The sequence below is a fragment of the Sminthopsis crassicaudata genome, chromosome 3, assembly GCF_048593235.1.
Source record: "Sminthopsis crassicaudata isolate SCR6 chromosome 3, ASM4859323v1, whole genome shotgun sequence".
NCBI classification, from domain to species: domain Eukaryota; kingdom Metazoa; phylum Chordata; class Mammalia; order Dasyuromorphia; family Dasyuridae; genus Sminthopsis; species Sminthopsis crassicaudata.
The window spans coordinates 436,010,813-436,033,221 of NC_133619.1; the positions used below are offsets into that span (position 1 = coordinate 436,010,813).

Here is a 22,409-nt window from a genome sequence, read left to right on the forward strand (position 1 = left end):
GAGTTCAAACTTTTATTTAAAGCTCTGACACAGTTCTAGAAGGCACTAAAGTTTCTCATTTAATATTGGCCCTTTTCAATCATACTTATCAACTGGGTTTAATAAATTCCACAATCTTCTAACTACTGGCTTCGAGAGGTTGTTTCCTCAAGAAAACAGGGCGAGAACTACCACTAATTATAAACAAAACAAAACAATCTTTCACTCTTTTCCTTAAAGATATGGTTGCTACTGAAGGTAGTCAATAATTTATTCTGTATTTTAATCCTTATCATTTTGCTTCCTTGAGCTTCTTTTGCTGAAAAATTCCTTGTCCTCTAAGCTAGATTTAAAATAGTTTCCCCCTTAATATTGAATTGATGAATAGAACAGCTGAATAGCTCCATTCTCCCCCATTTGCATGTTTGGATTTAAATGCATAACAATATGCTTTTTGTAATAATTCCAAAAGACACAGATGGAATTGAAATTATATGCAGTTCTTCTTTGGACTTGAAGAACAAAAGCTGTCACAAGTTTCAATGTTTTCTATTAGTTAAAACATTTTCCTCTTAATCAAAATGAAAGCTAAGTGGATATCAGTGTATTTAGAGTATTTTACTTGAGAAGAATCCAAATTGTGGGCAAGATCTTTCTAGATACAGGAGACTGTACAGCTATTCAGTACAGCCTGCTTGTCAGTGGACTAGCTGACTTTAATTTTAAAACCAAATCAAACAAAAACCTCAAGTTCACATTAGAGTCATATCTTTAAAATGACTAAAGATATGTTAAATTTATATGTATCAGCAGCATACTGGTAGTTGTGAAAATACAGGAACTCCTGATGGTAACTGTTTAGTAATAAACTCATTTTTACCAAAAAAAAAAAAAAAAAAAGCCTCCAGTTTCTTCCATTTCTTTTTTCTTTTTCTTTCCTTTTTATTTATTTATCTTTTGGTGAGTGTCCATACCTCAACGCCAGCTTTCCTTAAGTTGTGTTATCTTCATCAAACTCTAACTTATTTATATTTTATTGTCTAAATTTTAAGACCTAGTTTTGTCTACATTTCTTTTTCCCCTCTAACAAACACAAACATCAAAATAAGATGGTTTCAAAGCAAAGCGCCAGGCATATCGTAAACTCATTAGGTCCAGACGTCTAGCCATCTCAATGGCTTTATTATACCTTGGTTCTTCCTGTTTTAAAAGAATTATAGGTATAGGATTGACAATGAATGGGGGATGCAAGGCAACACCTTTTGCTGCCCTCTGGGCCTTGGCTTTTACCCCCTTCTTATTCTTTTATTATTATTATTATTTTCTTTTTTTTTCCCAAGAAGAAGCATAAAGACTTCCAAGATTTCGGAATGATTCTTTTCACATTGGAAATAAGAAAAATTAGAGACTTACACCCCAATGCTTTTGGCCTTTTCCATTCAATGGCTTCCATTCTGAACAAAACCTTTTTTACAATGAACTTCATTTCAGCCAACTGAATAACGCCATTAGAGCATGGCGGAACTAGGGGCTAAACACACACTGGGGCTGGTGGAGGGGGTGGGGAGTGTTGTGGTGGGTAACTGAGAGGTTGAGTAGGAAAGACTTGACCATTTTTTATCCCGAAAAGGTCAATTTGGAACTTGTGTGTGTGTGTGTGTGTGTGTGTGTGTGTGTGTGTGTGTGTGTGTGTTTTGTCTGTCAATAGGTGTGCTTATGTATGTGTCTATGTGTTGGGGGGGGGAGCAAAAGTGAATAAAGAAATAAGGTGAAGATTTTAACCAATATCATTTATGGAATTTCCTTAAATTGTAGAAGGGTTTGTTTCCTTTATGGAATTTTCTTTCCAGAGGATAAAGTTATCAACAAAGAATTATTCTGATAAGAATGTCTGGAAAGAGTCCCTTTGCAGGGAAGCCCTGAATATTGAAAAGCTTCTCTCTGAATTTAACCTTTTTCATTACCTTGAGGACTAACTCCTGGGTGCTTAAAAACAATAATGAGCAAATAACTATAACGAAAATTCCTTTTTATTGGTCTGTAAGAAATTAGGTTCAAGATTTATAGTAGGATAAAAAACCTTGAGTTTGATTTCTTCTGGAGTCTGTGTCCTGAATAGACTTTCAGCCCCCCCCCCCCCCCCCAAATAAGAGGAAATACATTAGATTTAGTTTTAGAAAACGTTCTGTATTCGGAGTACTTTTTACAAATTACCTCTACAGAGGGGATGCACAAATAGTGTACCAAGGACAGCCATGAAGAACCAAGACTGGGATTGTGGTCTTTTTTAAATAAAAGAAAAATCAAAATGGAGAAATGAAGAAAGCGCTCACAGTTTTCATAGCTTGTGGATGGTTTTCTTTTGGTCAATTCAAGCTTTATTGGTGATAACTGACAACATTTACAACTGTTCTTCAGTTAGAAAAATAAGAAGGCAAATACAAGTGACCAAAGCTCCTTTGGGCCCAGTCCAGCATTCTGTCAGGCCCAAGACAAACCCTTTCAAGTATGAGATGACCCCTTAAAAGTGCAGAAGAAAACAAACATACACACACATACACACACCAATTTTAGGCTCTTCTGCCCTGGCACTGGCACCTAATACAAACTAAGTAAATGCAGAAATCCCAAAGGCAAAGCTGAGGCAGGGGGAATGATTTCTTTGAATAACTGTGAACAATATTGTACTGCCATCGATGGAAAAAAAAACTGCGCCTTTACTATAATTTTATTATAAACATGATTATATTATATCCTCGCCTTTAATCTGGCGAAGGGGGAATCTAGACTACATCACTTCAGAAACATGTCAGACATTTACACATTAGAGAGTTCCCCAAAGCTAGCGTGCACTCACAATAGACAATTTCCCCGAGAAACCAAGACCCGTTTGGAAGAAGGGAGAGGGAAAAGGAGGGTCAAAGCAACTCTTTACACACCAGAGAGAAAATAATCAAGTTCCCCCAAAAAATAGGTTACAGAGACAACATTTCACTTCTACCTAAAAAAGACCTGGTCTGTGAAGAGTTTCTGAAAAAGGAAGGGGGTAGTAAGCATTTTCAAGACCAATTCATTTTCAAGGGGCATTAGTCTCCTTTACTGCCCTTTTCCTTGTTCATCTTTTTCATTTTCATTCTTCGGTTTTGAAACCAGATTTTGACCTGCCTCTCTGTGAGGTTTAGAATCCTAGCTACTTCGTAGCGGCGATCTCGGGTAAGATACATGTTAAAGAGAAATTCCTTTTCCAGCTCCAGGGTCTGGTATTTTGTGTAGGGACAGCGCTTTTTCCTGGTGGAACGTGCGTGGATCCAGTTTGCTGCAGGGTTATCTGCAAAGAGGGGGGTTTGGAGCAAGGGAGAGAGAGAGGAGAGGGGAGGGGAGTTAGGGTGGGAGAAGAGAGGGTGGGGAGAGAAGAGAGAGGTCGTTAAATTAATTTAACGAAGGATAGACGGTTTTCACAACTTTGGGGGAATTATCATAAAAAGCCTTAATGCCCCCGCTCTGTTTACTGTACAAACTGTGTGAGGATGGTAGGTGGTTATGTGAACTCTCTCTCTCTTTCTCTCTCTCTCTCTCTCTTTTTATGGACGTTTGTTGCTCGCTTGCGCTAGGGTAGGCGTCTAGACGTTTTTATAGGTTAGTAAAACTATCAGTTTTGCACATTCGAGCCTTACAGGTTTCGGCAATAAATCAGGGGGCAATTTCTTTTTTACTTACTTGGGTCAAGTTGCTGCTGTTGTTGCTGCTGCTGTTGCTTCTCCTCCTTCAGCTGGCTGCTCGGGCTGGGGTGGTCGTTGCAAGCCGAGGGCTCCTTGCTGTTGGCCACTCCAGCAACTGCCACTGCTGCCGCTGCCGCTGCCGCCTTCTCCCGGGGCTCCTGCAGGAAGGAATTGCACGTGTACTCGGGGACACTGATCCCCTGGGATTCCCGGGACGAGGAGCACTCAGTCCTTTTGGTAGAAGAGGAGGAGGAGGTGGAGGAGGAGGAGGGACAGGAGGAGGAGGAAGAAGAAGAAGAGGAGGAGGAGGAGGAGGAGGTGGAGGAGGTGGCAGGAGCTACTCCTGTTTCAGGCTTAATCCCGTAGTGGCGTCCGGTGGAGGACGTGCCGCCGCCGCTGCCGCTGCTCCCGGTGCCGCTGCTCCCAGTGTTGCTGCTGGGGAAACTCGGGAAGGGCTCGATCCAGGAGCGCACGTACCGACTGGGCTCAGAGGCTGCTAAATGGGGTTGATGCACGTAGGGATGGTAGATCCCTGTCATAGCTGCAGAGGACTGTGGGGGAACGGTGGGCCACGAGGCGGAGAACACGGTGGATTTGGGGGCAAAGCTACAGGAGGAAAATTCGGCCCCATCGGCCACACCTGACGGCCTGGCGGCAGTGCTGTGCCCCGCCTGTCCGAAGCGCCCGGCGTACACTTCATCGCTCTCGTGGCCTATGAGAGAGTCCACATAGTAGTTACTTAAGGTGCCACTGGACGACATTTTTAAGCTCCCCTCTCCCTCATATAAAAGGTTACACTGTTAACTGTAGCGGCTCCCCTCCCTGAGCGCAATCCGAGTATTTTGCAGGCTGCAACCCGCCACCATTGGTCGCGGGGCCCACGTGATCATATTTACCAATACGGGGAGTAAATCAATCCGCTAAACTGGGGGCTGCCGTGATTAAAAAAAAATCATCATCATCAACACCACAATTAAAAAAAAAAACAAAAAACTAGAGCTATGGGGAGGGCGCCGGCGGGGCGAGCCCTGGCTCTCTGGCTCCTATCCGGTGTGAATGAAGCCTAAGCAGGCGTGGTCGTACCGAGGAGTCCCGGCAGGAGACAGTGGGGACTATTTCTTCGCTTCCTCTCTGTGCTTTCTGCTAATCGTTCGGTGCCCCCCACTTCTACCTTCTCTGGAGTCTCTCTGGATTGCGGCCTCTACCCCCGTTCTGTCTCCTCATCTCAAACTGGCGGCCATGGGGTAGAGGACGAGAGGGCAGAAATGGGGACGGGACACGAGGACTGGGGGGATTTGATAGCCCAGAGCGACCGAGGGAGGACTGGACGCCTCCCCTTTTCAATGCATGTGCTTGTGTTTTTTTGGAAATTAACTTCCAAGACTAAGGAATTTTCTTTTCCTTTCCCTCATTTCCCCTTCAACGCTTCCCTCCCCCTACCCAACAGCACAACAAAAAATGCTTGTCGTGTTGTTTAAAACAGGTGGAAGACCTCTGTAATGATATTATGCCTTTCAATAAAAATTTTATGAGGTGTATTTGATTATAGATTAATGTGTCCCTAATAAAACGGACGGATGGAGCAGCTCCAACAGCTTCTCCCCTCCTACCCCAACACAGACATTTACACACAGCAACGACGTGTTGCTCTCTCTGCTCATACACAACTACCCCAAAGGTGAAACTTCGGAGTTTCCTTCCCTACTTGGGTCGCTCTGCGAGGTTTAGCTGCAGTGGCTTCTTCCAAACACGAAGAGGGTGAAGTTTACACAAGGCTTTGCAGGAGGAAGAGGTGCTGGTCTAAACTGGCAAAACGCAGATGTTCCCCTGGTGATTGGAAAAGAAAGAGCTGCCCTGGAAGAGAGTATGGCAAACAATCGATAGTGTACACAAGTGCCAGCCTCCTTATTCGGGCCAATCCTTCCCCTTCATCCTCAACGTGCAAATTGGGGTAGCTGGTGAATTTTATGTCCCCTATATTATTGAAGGAGAAACGAATATTAGCATGTCTCGAGGAAGGAAAAAAACTGTTGTTACTACTGCAAAGACGATTTAGGGAATATTTGAGAAATATTGGCCTCTCTCCCCGCCTCCCCCATCAGCATTTCTTATTTTTCAAAGGCGATCCTGAATAGCCTTGAATCTGAGGGAATTACCAACTGTTTCCCATTATATAACTATCAAAATGTTACTTCATTGCGTATATGTTCAAACCTCCCTCTATTCTCTATACTTCTGTCCACGAAGGTTGGTGTCTGTCTACAGACGTTTTCTTTATGTTGGAAATGCATTATATAGAAAGCAGGGGGAGGAAATCACTATTTAATTGATGGTTGCTCAACTTTTTCTAAGACTTTCTCATTTTCTTCAAAATTCTACATGAGGTTGAGAAACTTGGGCTATTTTTTTCTTCATATACTAAACATTTTCTTCCTCATTAGCAAAGAGTGTTCACTACTTCTATAGGCACCCCAGAAATGATTAGTTTTACCTTAGCTACTTAAAGGTGGTATGGGACTGGCTGGCAGATTCCAGTTTTCATAGCCATTATGTTTACTATTTCCTATAAGAGGGCCCTTTCCCTCTCCAAATGAAGTTTCAAAAATATTAATACTTTAAACTGATGAACATTCCTGATGGAAGAGAGTTTTTTTTTTTAAACGCACATAATTGCAGATTGTCTAGAATCCTTCACTGAATAAATACAAGGAATTAAAGCGCTTAAATGGATCCCCCCCCCCCTTCAAAGAAAGAAAATCGGAAAAGAATCATCTAGTGTAACCGATGATAGTATTTAAAAAAACAAACAAACAAACAAACAACAACAACAAAAAAAAAAACTTTTAAATCTGGGACAACGAAATATTTGTAGTTTCTTTCCAAGGTATATTCTTGTATCCTTTCTAAAGGATGGTAGTTAACTATGTTTGCAGTTCTCTCATAGTAGAATCTTACTTGAATAGGACCCCTAAAGGCTGCACTGTTTTCTTTCAAACCCCAGCTAGAAAGCGCATACTTATTCGAGCTTTGGTCTTCCATGTGGAGTCATGTTCATTTGCAAATCCCCTAAAGTTCCCTTTTAGTGCATTTACTTCCGTCTCATATATAGTGACTCTGAGTAGTATTTTGCAATTAAGCAGGAACTTCACTCTCTTCTCTTCTCTTCTCTTTTCTTCTCTCTCTCTCTCTCTCTCTCTCTCTCTCTCTCTCTCTCTCTCTCTCTCTCTCTCTCTCTCTCTCTTTCTTTTTTTTCTCTCTCTCCATGTAGATCTCTGAAAGGTAATCACTACACATAAAAATCCCTTCTCCAGTAAACAACAACAAAATGGTTTCTGCAGAATTTATTTTCCTAAGCTACATTATACTGTGGGTGTCTGGCCATTAAGGGGAGGGGGAGGGAAAGGAGGAAAGAGGTCGAATTTAAATGTTAAGCAGTTTGCTATATATAGCCTACAGTTATTAATGAAAACTTCAAGCAACTCTCACACCACCAGGCCATAGGAAAGACTGGTTTCGAATCTAGATCCTTACTACAAAACACAAATCAAACCTTCTTAAGGATCCAAAAAAATTGGCATTTTAAACTACCAAAGGTCCAAGAAAATGGCTCTTGCAGTGTTGCCAGGAATAAAGGGAAGACGAGATCTGGGGGCACTCACCAGTCTCAAGTTGGTAGGAAGCAGGAGTCCGGTTTAGGTAATGATACTTCACTATCCTTGGAGGAGGAAAGGGGGGAAGAGATTCTCTTTTTCCAAACTGTGAACAACTGTACAACATTTCCTGAATTAATCACTGGTACCACTCCTTCCATTTTCTGGGGGCCTTTCCTTTTCTCTCCCATTTCTGACTTTCTCCTCCACCCCACTTCTCACTCCTGATCCCCTCCTCCCCCTTCAAAGAGTCTTTCAGGCCGCAGCTGATATTCCCAGTGAAGGCTCTCAAATCCAGACTGATGATCTTTCCATTTTAGACAACAAAAGGGGCCAGTATCGTTTACAGAGTTTATTGCATTATACATGCTAACAGAACATGCACAGAAAGGACAAATTGCTGTTTGTACTTCTAATATACCACATATGCACCACGAGAACATATCTACAATGGATAAGTAGACAGGAATCCATTTTACGAAAGACAATCTCTAAGTTCATTTGCGAGGATAGTTACATTGTCATGTGCTTCCCCCCCCCCAGAAGATTGTAGGTGATCTTAATATTGTTAAAGTATTGGATGTATTCAATAATTCCATGGCTAATGTGAAAGCCACACGCACAAACCATATTTGTGAGTAAAAACATGAAAAATCACATTGCTTGGATACTCCACAGTTCCAATAAGTTAAGACCAAATGATAACTCTCAATAATAGTTACCCTGCATTACGATGAAAAAAAATAAATTACACGTGCTAGTTTTCTTATATATATATATATATATATATATATATATATATATATATATATATATATATATATATATATATATATATATATGCATATATATATATATCTCCATAGGTATACAGATTCACTTGCAGCACTAAAATAATGACCCCAAAGTCACATTCTATCAGGATAAAACAAAAAGGAAAGAAAAATGAAGATTTTATGTTTTCCAAGTCTCTCCTGCATTTTGCACCCGGGGAATGTTGTGCCGAATATCCTCACTGTTTCTGTCCCCATGTTAGGGTCTAAGAGAAGGTCAGATTAGCGGTCAGTTCTCGGATTCGGTTCTCCCTGCTCATCTTCTTAAGCTTCATTCTGCGGTTTTGAAACCAGATCTTGACCTGCCTGTCAGTGAGGTTAACGCTCTTACTGATCTCTAGGCGGCGCTCGCGAGTGAGGTACATATTGAATAAGAACTCCTTTTCTAATTCCAGTGTTTGATGTTTAGTATAAGGACACCTCTTCTTTCTGCCACTCTTTGCAGTTAACCAATTGCTGGTCGGAGTGTCGGACTTGATTTCCTCTATCAAAATCAAAAGAAGAAGGAAAAAATCAAAAAAAATTTTTTTTCTCAGTCTGTTACAGTGTACCCTTGGCCATGACCCCTTTTCTAAAATGTCTGGCAGCTCGCTGAAATGCTGGTATTAAACATTACTCATACGAGGTGTGTACACTGGAAGGGATTTCTAATTGTTGTCAGATTAGTGCTAAATAGTTCCAATGACATGATGTGAGGGCACCCTCCACTTTTGAGCCTCTGTTTTGATTTCTCGCTAAAGTTTCCAACTCACACACAACATTTAAACAATATTTAACCTGCCAGGGTCTCCCCAGTCACATTTTAACGGGGTTGCTCGTAACAACCTGAGATGGAGCCACTGCCTAAGAAAACCAATCAGCTTCACAGTATTCACACATTCTTTTTTACATTATTTTCCCCTTGATCTCTCTGACTTGGAGTCCCATCCACCCCAGCCACATTTATAGATGTACAAGTACATTTTATTCTTAAGAAATTACCTCTTGGAAATGAAAACCTCTCCCCACAATACAATCCCCCCCACTTGTCTGTGTATTGTTTCTTTTAGAATGCTCCCTCCCATGCCACCCCATAAAGACATTTTGTTGAGGGTAAATGTATACACTTCTGCCTCCTGCAATATTCCATGAATGAGTATAAGAAGAGAATGCAAGGGAGAGGTTGCAAAGTCCATTTTCACAAAGTGAATTCTTGGGATTTGGTCTCTTCACCCTCTGCCTGTTCCCAAAGGCAAACTCTGGCTCTTCTTTAATGGAGAGCCATCATCTAATTCCATATTTTCAATCTTGAAAAGAGACTTTAAGAGCCTGATATCCTTTAAAAGAGAGAGAGAGAGAGAGAAATCCAAGGTTATTGGAAACAGCTCAGGAGAGCAGCGGAGTCCCATGGAAAGCCAGGCGCATTGCTGCTACCCTGGGTTCCTAGCTTCAGTCTTCGGCCTCCAGAAAGATTTAACAAGCTCTCAGGACATATCTCACACATATCTGGATATCACAGCAATGCTTCTAAATGCTATAAAATCATAATTGGGTGTAATTAAAATATTTAATTAAAATATTACTAGGATGAAGGGGAGCAATTGGTTGTGTTTACAACCTCCAGATCTCCTCTTTCTTTTGTTGTTTTTTCGTGGACTAGACTAAAAAAAAAATTAATAATAATAAAAACAACCTCTTCCTCCCTCTCCCCATCAGCCTGTGTAGAAGGTAAACACAATAAGAGAAGGTAAAACAGGAAAAGAGATGGCTGCACTCTATGGGGACTGATTTTTGCTCTCTTTCTCTTCTTAAGAGCTCTAGAGAGCCAGCACCTGCAGCCCGATCCCTCCTTATCATTAAATGTTATGGCTGTGGTGCTTGTTAGTATTTTATACTGTGTTTTATGATGCTGCCGTGTTCAAGTTACACCACACTACGGTTTAAACTTTGATCATACCGACCTTTACTTTCCTTCTCTTGGACTTCTGGGCTGGACACGGACACTTCAGCTAGGCAGCTCCTCTCCTCTTGCAAAGTGGACTTGGGCTCGGGGCTTTCCACTTGAGGGACTTTAGCTGAGTCCTGGTTGCTGGGGTTTTCACTCATTTTCTTTTCCATCTGAAGGTGGGCAGAAGATAGCTGCGGTTTGGCAGAGCCGCGAGGGTTTAACTGTAACATTACAGTTGAACTCGTTTCGGGGCTGTTATTGTACTCTTGGGTTTTCCCAGTGGCGTAGGTCTGGCTCAGTCTAAAATATCCTGGGACAGGAACCTCGGGATTTTCAATGGGGCATGATTCAGAGACCAACCTCTGGTAAGAAGGGACGTCAGAAGAAATTAGTTTGGTTCGCTTATCGGAATACATGCAGCAATTGGTTTCTTCCTTAATATTGGTAGTGAAGGAGCAAGTTGGGACTTGCTGTGTAACAGGTTGCTCTATTCGACAAGATCTGCTCGGATCTGTCCAACTCTCTACTTGAGGTATATAAGGATGCACATTCATACCCATATTTTGGTGATTAACTTCTCTTTTAGCCAGAGACGGGAGCAGTCCACAGGTTTGCATTCCATAAGTCCCCATGTCTGTGCTGGGTGGTGGCATGTACATGCTGGCGCTGCTAGAATAAAAACTGTCACTCCTGCAGGCACTGATCAAGGAATCTACTAAAAAAGTATTAGCAGCAGGAGAGCTGTTGGGAAAGGACATTTTGGGGAGGAATTTGAAGAAGAGAGATTGTGTCCTTTGTAGGCTGACATCTCTAGGAAAACATTCCCTGTGTAATTGTGGATGCCTCTGCCCGACCACATGACAACCAAGCCAATGAGATTTGAAAATGGCCTTGAGCCGCTGCCTCCTCGTGGGTCACGTGCTCCCCGGGCCCGGCCGGTCCGCCAAGCAACTACGGACAACAGCGACATCTACAACGCGCAGGGGATAGTGCGGGGAGAGCGGGGCGCTCCTCTGAAGCTGGTCTCGGGCAGACAGCCCTGGCGCACTGCGCCCAAGGCAAACAAGGGGCTTTCGGCGGCCAGGCAGCCCGGCGGCCGAGCGGGAGGGAAGGAGAACAGGAGGGGAAGAGAAAGAAGGAAAGAGAGGAAGAGGAGGGAAAGGGGAAGTGATGGAGGGAGATTATGTATTATACATATATACACATATATGTACTTATACACGTATACATACAGAGATAAAGACAGATAGATGTGCCAGACAGACAGAGGGGGCTTGATTTATTTAGGACTGGTATTCCCGGAGAGGTGAGTCCAAATTCCTTGGGATCCTGAGTTCCTGGCCCTAAGCTAAAAAATGATGTGATGTATTGTTATTGATGATGATGATGATGATGATGATGATGATGATGATGATGATGATGATGATGATGATGATGATCCTTGTAGTAATCGTGCGAAGGGAAAACAGAAAGGAGAGGGAAAGGGCAAACAGGCCAAGAGATCTGTATGGGAAGTCTAGAGGAAAGTGGCGCAAAAGTAATGCCCCATTCCCCAAGCCTTCTCCATCCCAGGCTCAGGACTCTGTTTACTGTGGGGCTCAACATACACATTTCTCCCCAGCGGAAAGAGAGGATTTCTCTTGACCACATGTACTCTGGGACCCTGTGAGGTTTCATACAGGAGACAATTATTTGCCAACAATGTGCTGTAAGAGAAACCGCCCCTCCGACTTCCTACATAAGAATGGAACTGGGATTTTCATCCCCACACTTTTAAAATGGGGGGGGGGGGGGAGAGAGTGGCGAGAAAGAAAAGAAAAAAGAAAAGAAATAGGGGATGAATCAACAAACCCCCCCTGGCAATCCAGACTTTGAAAGTTTTCCGTAACTGACTGGGCTCGAGGGGAAGGGAAATGCTAAGGTGTCATTCAGTTATTATGCAAAGAAAAATATGTTTTCCTTTTATGGATTTTGTAAAAGCATTGGTTTCTGACAAGTGCAAGGTACAAAAGGTTGTGGAATTTATTAATACATATTAAGAAGAATCAGGGCGATCAATAAAATTCTCATCTACATTCTTGGGCTACTTGGTAATTTTCTTGCTTCTGAAGGTTTTTAAAGAGTTATACCCTCTGTTCCCACACACGGGAAGATATTTTATTAACAAATCAATCGAGACTTTGTAAAGGATAAGATTAATAGTTAAGATTTAGCATAATGGCGTTCGCGTTATGAATTATTGAAAATTATACTATTGATTTTTCCCCTCGCTACTAACCAAGGAGGTCAATTTTTGTTTTAACACAAATCGTCAAATATTAAAAGCTATACTTTTGTCAGAAGTTGAATTTTATAGTTCTCGGAGATTCCTAAAATTATTTGATGAGAGCTTTTGTTTTGTCAGAAAAAAAAAAAAGAAGAGAGAGAAGGAAAGGAAAGGAGAGGAGAGGAAAGGAAAGAAAAATCTCAATCCTGTGTTTTCCTCTCGTAAGTGAAGTCCCACAAAATGGACTTGGTCTTGAGCTGTAGTGCACATTTGGGTGGGTGGGAAACAACAACAACATTGCAGAAACGCGGAGTTTTATGGGAAACTATTTTAGCAACTTCCTTCTCTGGCTTTGAGAACAGGCAGCCTTGATCCCGGCCACTGTCTCCAGCTATATAGAAAGGCAACAGTAGGATGCTTTAAACTTGGGTTTCCAAAGACTTGTCTTAGGAGGTATTAACTTGTCCTCGCCCTCTGAAGCTACTGTCCCCTATCCTGCTAAGAGTAAAAGAATGGGGGATAAAGCACGGAAAGAAACACTGACCGTGAACCAGTTCCTTCTATCTAAGGGGGGATTTCTTTTTCTAAATCTCAACCTCTCCTGAGGAGGCTCCCTGGACTTGGATTTCAGAAGGATACACTGAACTTGTGGATAAATCTTGTTTCCGGTTCAGCTGAAAATTTCTTTGGGGCCTGAACGGCTTCAAAGCGCATTCAATGCTTCTGTATTATTGGGGGATGCAAGTTAGATGGTGCCTCGCAGACCTCCACGTGAAAAGGCGATTCAAATCTCTTTCCAACAAACCACCTCGCCCACCTCCCCAAATAAATCTCCTCTGTCCCTAGTAGAAGTTAGAATTTTACATTATTTTCTGGGATGAGTTTGTTTTCCTTTCCCCTATAGCCTGGTATTGTCAGAAACAATAACCCTATTTAAAATCTCCGCTGTGGCCATGAGACAGACCTTTTAAAACCTTATCGCAGCTGTTCAAATACAACATCATTGTCAGGTTAAAAGCCCCGACGCCTTTAACAACTAGTCTAAAGCTCTGTGTTGGCCAGAGAGCTTTAAACATTACCTTTATGGAGGAATAGCTGTTTTAAGCTATGAACAAATAAGGATGTTTTCATTCTCATGTATATATTTTTTACATTCTCCCTTCTAACCCTGCCTGAAACAATGTTTTCCGTTACTATTTTAGCGGCAACTGGATAGTGGACTCTCAAAGGGCATTTTCTTCCAGTTGAGATCATTATCAGAGCCAATGCTAGGTTTTGTCCAAGTCACAAACAAAGTGTCGTGGACTTCACATTGCTCAACACTAAGTACAGTTATTTTGTTTTCTAGAAATCCCTCTATCACCATCTCCCCCTCACTTTATTTTATACTAATTCGGGGCAACCCACAGAGTGCAAAGAAGCCAAATACTATTTTCCTGGGCTCAGGGTAAGCTCCGACTGCTAAATCTAATCAGGAATTTTATGCCCATCAGATGGTCTTTCATAATCTTTATTTACACTTGAAGAAAATAGGGCAGCCAGAAATATCCGATGCAAATTTTTTAGCTGACAGATCTACCTGCGGATTTCGGATAAATTTCCCTAAAACAAGAACTTGAGGTCTTATTCTTGCATTTGGGGTATATCGAATATTTACTCAGGTGGCTTTGAAAGACCCAGTCAATTCGGAGTCAGCTTTCATTTTCAATTTCTCCTCACCCCTCTCAAAATTAATGTCTGACATATTATCAAGTAAATCCAACTACTTTTCCTCTTCCGCCTCCCCTCCCAATTCTAACTCGAAACAATCTGTATGCTCTAAGAACAGATAGGGGTTTTTTGCTTTCTCTGTTTTAAAATAAAAAATTAAACTAGAAATAGTAAGAACGAATGAACTGGGAAAAGAAAAGGGAGTGAGACAAATCATTAGGGATCCGAGACTGATCTGCACAAGAAGAATGAAAATGTGGCCATACTGGGGAGCAAGTAATTATTTTGCTTATGAGTATTTAATGTAAGTATTATTTTAGATCATATTTAGATAGGACAAAGTCATTAACATTAATAATAAATCAATATTGAGCCATAAACGAGATATGCACCCTACATTTATACGGAAAGCTCGCTCCCCAGTGCTATACTACGTTCCTAGGGAAAAATAAAGGAGTTGCTTTACAGTTAAATTAGCATTTGTAATCAAGGGGGCAGGTTGTCTCCTCGATTTCCTGTTTCAAGGAAAATAAGGAAGGAACCCCGTGCTGAGAGGAGACTTTTTTTTTTTTCCTGCGACTGGGATTGCCCAGGATTCTAAACCCTAAATAGCCTCTAGCCTTCGGGGAAAGTTTCGGGGCTGCACCAAGGTCCAGACTGTCTTCCGGCCTTTCTTTTTCCCCAACTCTCTTCTAAATTCTCTGTTCTTCGGGGTTAGAGCTCATGGCCAAGGGAAAGAAGGGCTGAAGGGGAATTTAGGGAGCTCTTCAAAGGCACAATCACCAAGCACAGGGGTGAGAGAAAATGAGCGGTTTTCAAATATCCAGAAAGACCAGATACGCTCCTTATTCAGTCACAAAAAAGGAAGTAAGTTGGTTCATTTCTCCTCCAGATAGAAGTCTAAGACCAGGTATTACCTTCTATCAATGTTAACATTCAATATCCGTGAAAAAAGGAAATAATTTTTCTTTAGATGAAAAGAAATCATACTTTTTTATCCTCTTCTCCCTCCCCTCGACTTCTCTTCCCTTAAGACATTCTTAAGACACTCGAATTTCTACACCTAATGTTTGACTTTGAGAGAGGCAATAATTCGTTAACTAGCTATGCTGCAGAATTCAGAAATGCGGACACATCCTTTCTTTCTACCAGGCATCAAGCCAACGCAGCTAAACTCTTCTGGAATGAAAATTGGGAAAGCCTGCCTTGAACAGTAGCTGCCTCTCTGGCTGCAGTCACCCAGCCCAAGGCCAAGGAGCTTCTAGCCATCCAGATGGGTTGGCTGAGCCTCCGGTCTCTCTGCCTTAATTCGTCTACCTTACTTGGAAGTCACTACCCAACTCTCAGTGTTTTTCCCGGGTCTTCTCGAATCACCCAGGGGTCAGAGAGCGAGCTCTGGGACACTCCGAGTCACGCTCCAACCCTTTCGAAACTACGGGTGGGGGTGGGGTTGTGCAGTTGGAGAATTGTGGGCAAGAAAGACAGAAATGATAGTTTTTGTCATACCCACTCCCCAGTCACCTCTCGGGCAGTTCTCTCAACAAAGCCAGAGGCAGTCAGTCAGATGGAACCCCGATGTTTCTCGAGCAACAAGCCAAAGTCTCGGATTTGCCCTCCTCGATCAAATTCGAAAGCTCCAGTTCCCGCCACCCTCTCGCCCTCTACTTCCAAGTGGGATAACAAGAGTCCTGAAGGACAAGTTGCCAAAGGAGGGAGAGGAAGGATATTTTAAGAAAAGGTTCACAGAACCCCATGGAGCAGTTTGGATCACCTCTGTGCCTCCCTCTCCCTCCCGCAGCCAACCCAAGCTGTCTGTTTCCTTGAGCCAGGGTTAGAAAAAGGGCGTCCCCATTCCTTGCGCCTTTGACCAAGGGCCAGGAAGGATATGGAGGAGGGACTGGCAATAGGGGAATCACCCTAATGAACAGAGACGGCGGAATGGCATTTATTACGGGAGATACTCGCTACGTTAACAATGAACTTCGGAGGGGGGGGGGGTGGAGGACTCACTAGTCAATCCGGTTAAACTGATAAAATCCCAGTGGTCCGTTATACACTTCCGTCTGGATTAGCTCCCAGTAGATGGGAGCCCAGGAGGCCAACACCTCCCCTAAGGCTAAGATAATTTTCTCTTTCCTTCAGCCCTCTGGAAGGGCAAGGCGTGAGGCCGGGTTCTATGGGAGGGAGGAGAAGAGGAAAAACCGCTGAGGAAATCGACTGACTTTCCCCAAGGCCGCCCATCAGATTCGGAAAGTTCACGGGAATTTTTCCACAAATATGAGATACTTTGTTTCCAAAACTCTCCCTAGAATTATATAGAACACACATTTTCTTAACCAATTTCTGAGTATATTTTGTTCCTCCTTTCTAGTTTTATTCAATTCAAATGGCCAACCTACCAGCTTAATTATCATCATAAGGTTTCAAGTTGTTTTTGGTTTTTTACTCTCACACCACAAATAAATTTCCTGAATCTAGGGATTTCTATATATTTTGTAAAATTGAATCTTATCTCATTTGATGGCGTCATGGTCAATTCCGAACAAAAGCTCCATAATCTCTAGAAAGCTGAAGAAAAGAAAGGATGATGGGCTTTTAGTTTCATCTCTTTATTTTCTTCTCAAGATTAAAATCCTATTTCCATCTATTTAAAGAGTTTTATAAACTACATCTACCTTTTAAAATATGCAACTATTGGTCTTTAAGATCTCTCTTTCGATCTATCAGGTTATAACAAAAATAATTCCTTTTTAAAATCTCATGTCTTTGAAACCGTTAGCTAGACATTTATTTCAAAAATCTTGTCCTCTGCTCACCACCGTTCTCCTCTCCTCCATTAATAAAATACTTGCACCTTATTATTACAAGATAAAACAGATTTTTAGAAGAATACTGTTATTGTGGCGCTATCAATGAAAATTCTTATTACAGTATTTGGAAGAAAATGTTCTGCAGCAATCGAATCAAAATGAGGTTTGTAGAACGTGAGCGCGCCCTCGTGTGGCTTTCTCTCACGATGCAACCTGGAGTTGGTTTCCTTCAAGATTTTCCCTTCCAGGAACAAACTTGCTACATTTAAACCATGGGGCGGGGAAAAAAATCCAGAAACAAACCACTGAGTAGTTTGGCATTTTGGAGTGATCATATGAGGGCACTGTGATTTTAGGAACCTTCCAATGTCAGGAACAAAGCCAGACCTTCAAAAAGCTAATAATTCGATCGTGGGCTTTTCTCTAATTCTCTCTTCTTCCCTTTCCCCCCAAGGGTTGAGAGGTTTTCAAAAATGCATATAGAAATTCTATTAAATCCTGTGGTTTAATATTATTGAAGGTGCAATAATTTATTTGACAGGGCGACAAATTGGTTTAAAATATAATGAAAGACTAACTGTCTGGAAATAACTTCCCCCTTTCAAATGGCTCCCTTTTCCCTCCAAGTACAGTCTATCATTGGAGGAAAGGTGATAGCGATCTAAATCCCTCAAAATAGTGTTTCATAACTGTAGTGGAGATATTGTTCTGAGGCATAATGATCGAATAGGGCTTTGCAAAGAACTCTTGTCATTAAATCTACAGAAATATTTGGAGGGAAATTAAGAGTATTGATTCTGAAATTAGGAATTTGTTTAGAGATTTATGGCCATTCGCCTGATATGATTCTCTGCAAAGTCATAAATGCGCGTGTGTGGGTGAATGTGTGTGATAGTGGGTGGTGGTTGAAAATAACAGAAGAACCTTAGGGCGCCTAATTATTCAGAAAGGTTAAAGGTGATGACCTTGACATTTTGGAAGTTCAAAGGCATACACTTATGTTTTTACTTCTTGCAAAAGACTTTGCCCTTTTAATTTTATTTTTCCTTTAGAGATAGCGTTCTCGGCTATCTTTTAGTAGGGTTTAGTGCTGTTGTGGATTCATTTTTCGACTTTGGGCTTATAAGAAGCCAGAGTCATAAGATTTACTTTGTCTTAAAAAAAAAAAAAAAAAAAAAAAAAGACAACCTTTTCTCACTCACTTTATTGCACATTGCGGAAATTTTTTTTTTTTTTTTTTTTTTTTGGCCCACCAGAAGGTGTATAATATAACCCAATTAAGCTGTTTAGAACTTCGGTTTTTATGATGTTGTCTAGACAGTTCAAGGTTTTGTAAACAGCTTAGTCAGGTCACGCAACATAAAGTGCAGAAAAGACCTCAGTTACATTCTTTCACTTTACGAAATAAAGGCTAGGAGATCTTTAGCACTGGGCTATGAGCAGGGGATTATCTTTGTCTACTTCTTTATCCTGACTGAGAAATAAGGAAAATTACTCTACAGAGAACACGGTATCTCTTGAATTTTTTAGGGTGGTGATTTTAATTTTTAAGGAATCCTTGTTTCCTTGAAACTACAAAATTATCTAGAGTGAATTTGCATTTCTTGTACATTTCGTACATCTACCAAAAAATGGGGGTTTTCCGAAATTCCAAATTTCCCAAGATGGAGGAACGAATTATTAGCTCTTTAGAAATCCCTGCCGCCTGTCCCATCAGCTCTGATAGAAGGCAGAGAGCCATCTTTGGTGTCTCACACCCTGAAGGGGATTAACTCTGAAAGTTATATAGAAAAAGAATCCAGCTGGGGATAGAAAGCAACCCTGATTTTAACTCAGCTGCAAATGTTCTTCTTCCATTTTGGCTGGGGGATGGGGGTAAAGGGTTCCTGCCAGTTCTCTTTGCTCCCTCAAATGTCCTGTTCAGACGCTAAAGTTCTTCAAAGAGGAAAATTCATACAGTGCATTGAGGATGGAACCTTCGTTTTACTAGAAACCATTTATTCACATGAAAAAGACAGTGGCCCATGCGTTTGTTTATATGACAGTGGAAACTTAGAGAGAGACCGAAGGTACATTTCCCAGAGTTTAAATAATCGCCATTCTTTTAGTGAAAGGAAACAGTTGATTCTAAGCTCAGAACAAAACACCTTAAAGCAACGCGGCCAAACGCACTAAAGGTCCATCTGCATCACCATGAAGACTTAGGGAGGGGAGAGGGGAGACCAAAAATAAAAAATAAAAAAATAAAACCCAAAAAACACTTTGGTGGTAAAATTGTAAACGGATGTTTGGATTTACCATTTTCCCCTTATTAGGAATCCGATCCGCCAAGACACCGGCATCTTCTGCAGACATTGATCGCTGGGAAGTAACCGAGTTGACCGAGTTGAATGTGGAAATGAAGCTTGGAGTTCCGAAGGGAAGATGAGTCATGTAAACCCAAAGACTTTTTGCCTCCGGCGGGTAGGCTGAATGAGGGGAGGAGGAGTGTGAGTATGAGTGAGAGTTGGGGGAGGGGGATAAATTTCTTGATCTTTCAGAATAAGGGATTCCCAGTGAAATATTGGAGTCGATCTCTGTTCAGTTTCTTTTCTTTCATCCTTCGATTCTGGAACCAGATTTTGACTTGTCGGTCAGTGAGGTTGAGCATTCGAGATAGCTGTAGTCTTTTCTCTTTGTTTATATACACGTTGAAGAAAAATTCCCGTTCCAGTTCTCGGATCTGGTATTTGGTGTAGGGGCACCTCTTTTTCCTTGATCTCTGGGGGACCACTGAAAGGAAGGGGGGAAAAAAGACCGGAGGACTAAGTTGAGACCACCCAGCGTTCTCCTTCGCTACCCAGACCCAGACCGCAACTTCGAGCTCTCTTGTACTTGGCCAACTGTGCACTGGCCTCTGGTTAGTAGTCCCTCTACTAGGGGAAAGGGACTGGACTCCTCTTCTATAGCTTGTGACATCCCCTCATTCTCCTGAAAAGACCTTGTGTCTCTATAGAAATGATATATGGGCCGGCAGAATTTAGAGTGAATTTAGAGTGCAGGCTTGTATAGCTCAAATAGGTGTATGCGTGGATATATACACACATGCATATGGAGGGATATATATTTATATATGTATGTATATACACATATATGCACGTGGAGAAAAAGCTGTTTGGATCTCTGAGCCTTTCCTTCAGTTGCATGGATAAGGTTCAGTTTAATGATCAACCTCCCCCCTTCTTTCCCCCACTTAAAAGAAACGAAGATGGAGCGAAGATGCCATTAATGACCCTACTAGCAACTGTTGCAAGAAATCTCTCTTCACCAGACCCCGTTCCCCAAACAAAATCCTCTTTGCAACAATTAATATCCTCCTCGAAGAATACCTTAAGCCCACCTAAATTGGTTTCCTATCGTAAACACACTTTACAACGGGTAGAGAAATCTTATAGGATATATAAACTCCTACGAATGCTTATAAAATGGCACATAAAACGTCGGCTGCCAGAGGGTGGGCCCGGCTCGGCTGCACCCCCCCCCCAACCTCCTCCTCAACCCTCCTCCTTCCCCCCAATCCAGGTCCCTACCTGCGCCTGCACTCTTCTCCGCCCCCGTCTCCCCTGGGGGGGCTTCTCCACTGGAGCCGCTCTCCGCTGCCCCTTTGGGCTCCTGCCCTGAGGGGGCTTTGCTGCAGGGACTCGCAGTGGCCGGAGACTTCAGGCCGCTCTTCTCAGTGTCCCCCTCGGGCTCGCCGCTGGGCTGAGGCGGCTGCTGCTGCTGTTGCTGCTGAGGCTGCTGAGGTTGCTGCTGCTGCTGGTACGCGGGTCCAGGCGCCGCCTCGTAAAACTGATCGAAGCCCTGGGGCAGGATCCCATTGCGCCCCACGGTGCTATAGAAGTTGGAGGCGGCGCTCGAGGGGCCGTGAGGACCGCAAACGGGTTCGGCAGCCTTGAAGAGCATATCAGGCCTTCGACTCCCGGGCGGCAGCAAGTCCCTATGCATCACCTCCTCCGCCGCGTAATAGGGAGCGTAACTGCCCCGGTATTGCCATTTACCACGCTCCAAACCGTAGTCGCGGAACGCCACTTCGCGCACCGGTTGGACGTGAGGCAGGTTGGAGGAGTAGGGGAAAGTCATTTGACAAGACGACGTCTGCGACAGAAACGAGGGCTTGCTGGAGAAATCCGAGGGGGCCACGTAATAAGCGCAGCCCGGCAGATACATATTGGCTGCGCTGGGGCCGCAGTCGTCAAATTCGGTCATGTCTTCCTCTGGGCGATGGTGAGCGACCGGGAGATTTCCGTGCCTTGAACAAGATCCATCTATTGCACAAGAGGCTTTGGACAGGATCAACTAAGAAAAAATCCCCACCGTGTGCTGACGTGCAATTCATCTTGATTGATTCTGGTGGTAATTATGTCACGTGACTCCATGGAGAAATGTCCTTATATCTATATCAGTCTTTCACCAAGACTTCCCGGGATCTCTCCTGGCGCCGAGGCAGGCACACACTTGGGGGGGGGGGGAGGGAGCACAAGGGGGGGGAGGAGGGACGGTTTTCTCCGCCCAGCCCTGGGAGGCGAGGAGGCATAGGTAGATTCGCGGGCGAATCACCTGAGCGCCGGCGCCTATTCGGGGCTCTGTCTTCACATAGCTAGAGAGACAGTTGGGTGCATCTGCAGTCAGCCTCTACCCCCCTCAGCCTCAGCCGCCCGGGCTCCCTCCTTCCCTGCTCTGCTTTAAATACACGGAGGTAAGAGGAGGAGAAAAGTCCGGAGGAAGCGTAAGAACGAGGTGTGAAGGTGTGAGACTCTCAAATCTCTCTTAAAAAACAACAAAAACAAAACAAAACCAAAAAACAAAACAAAACAAAACAACAACCAAAAAAAACAACCCGCACCCCCGCCCAGCGTCCCTCACCCCCAGCGACCACCACCCCTTTCACAGTTTCACTCAAAGCTTGTTGCTTCTTGTTTAAGGGGCGTAACTGAGGAGCAACTTATTGAAGCAAGAAAAGCCCTGATTTACATGTTAAGTCAACTCTGCGAATTCTCTTCAGTCCTAAGTCCTCCACTAGCCACCACACAAAGGTTAGAAATAAAGCAAAGGCCAGCCTGCCCTTTCAATATATCTCACCGTGGAACTCAGACTAGTATCTACCCGCATTTATACACATACCCCTTTATTCTGCTCTCTCTTACTTTCTGTCTGATTTTCTTTGTGTCTTTCTGTCTCTATCCCTATCTCTGTATCTGTCTCTCACACTCGAGCGCGCACGAGCCACATACACACATACACACCCACCACCACCACCACCACCACCACCACCACCACCACCACCACCACCTCCACCACCCTGTAATGCAAAGGGTGGTTGCTCAAACAAATCCTCCAAAAGTGCTTCTCTGGCTCTGATGTTTTTGGAACCTAGATGTTCTAAAGTTCAGAAGGAACAAAGGAATGAAGAGTCCAGTTCATAAGGTAAAGACACTTAGGTTTTCACCCCTGATTACTCAAGCCTCCAGATTAAACC

At 43.0% G+C, this 22,409-nt stretch overlaps 3 protein-coding genes across 3 annotated transcripts; all 3 read right to left on the minus strand.

Moving 5' to 3' along the window:
* Nucleotides 1-2,145: 2,145 nt before the first annotated feature.
* On the minus strand, nucleotides 2,146-4,566 carry HOXD9 (homeobox D9). The gene is made up of 2 exons (XM_074303035.1): nucleotides 3,697-4,566; nucleotides 2,146-3,307 (listed from the first exon to the last, which is right to left on the minus strand). The coding sequence occupies exons 1-2, from the start codon at nucleotides 4,457-4,459 to the stop codon at nucleotides 3,066-3,068; spliced, it is 1,005 nt and encodes a 334-aa protein (XP_074159136.1). The 5' UTR covers nucleotides 4,460-4,566; the 3' UTR covers nucleotides 2,146-3,065.
* A 3,124-nt stretch (nucleotides 4,567-7,690) lies between these two features.
* HOXD10 (homeobox D10) lies at nucleotides 7,691-18,038 on the minus strand. The gene is made up of 2 exons (XM_074303033.1): nucleotides 10,122-18,038; nucleotides 7,691-8,665 (listed from the first exon to the last, which is right to left on the minus strand). The coding sequence occupies exons 1-2, from the start codon at nucleotides 10,864-10,866 to the stop codon at nucleotides 8,388-8,390; spliced, it is 1,023 nt and encodes a 340-aa protein (XP_074159134.1). The 5' UTR covers nucleotides 10,867-18,038; the 3' UTR covers nucleotides 7,691-8,387.
* An 833-nt stretch (nucleotides 18,039-18,871) lies between these two features.
* On the minus strand, nucleotides 18,872-22,170 carry HOXD11 (homeobox D11). Its single transcript, XM_074303039.1, has 2 exons — nucleotides 20,464-22,170; nucleotides 18,872-19,666 (listed from the first exon to the last, which is right to left on the minus strand). The coding sequence occupies exons 1-2, from the start codon at nucleotides 21,137-21,139 to the stop codon at nucleotides 19,431-19,433; spliced, it is 912 nt and encodes a 303-aa protein (XP_074159140.1). The 5' UTR covers nucleotides 21,140-22,170; the 3' UTR covers nucleotides 18,872-19,430.
* Nucleotides 22,171-22,409: the final 239 nt, after the last annotated feature.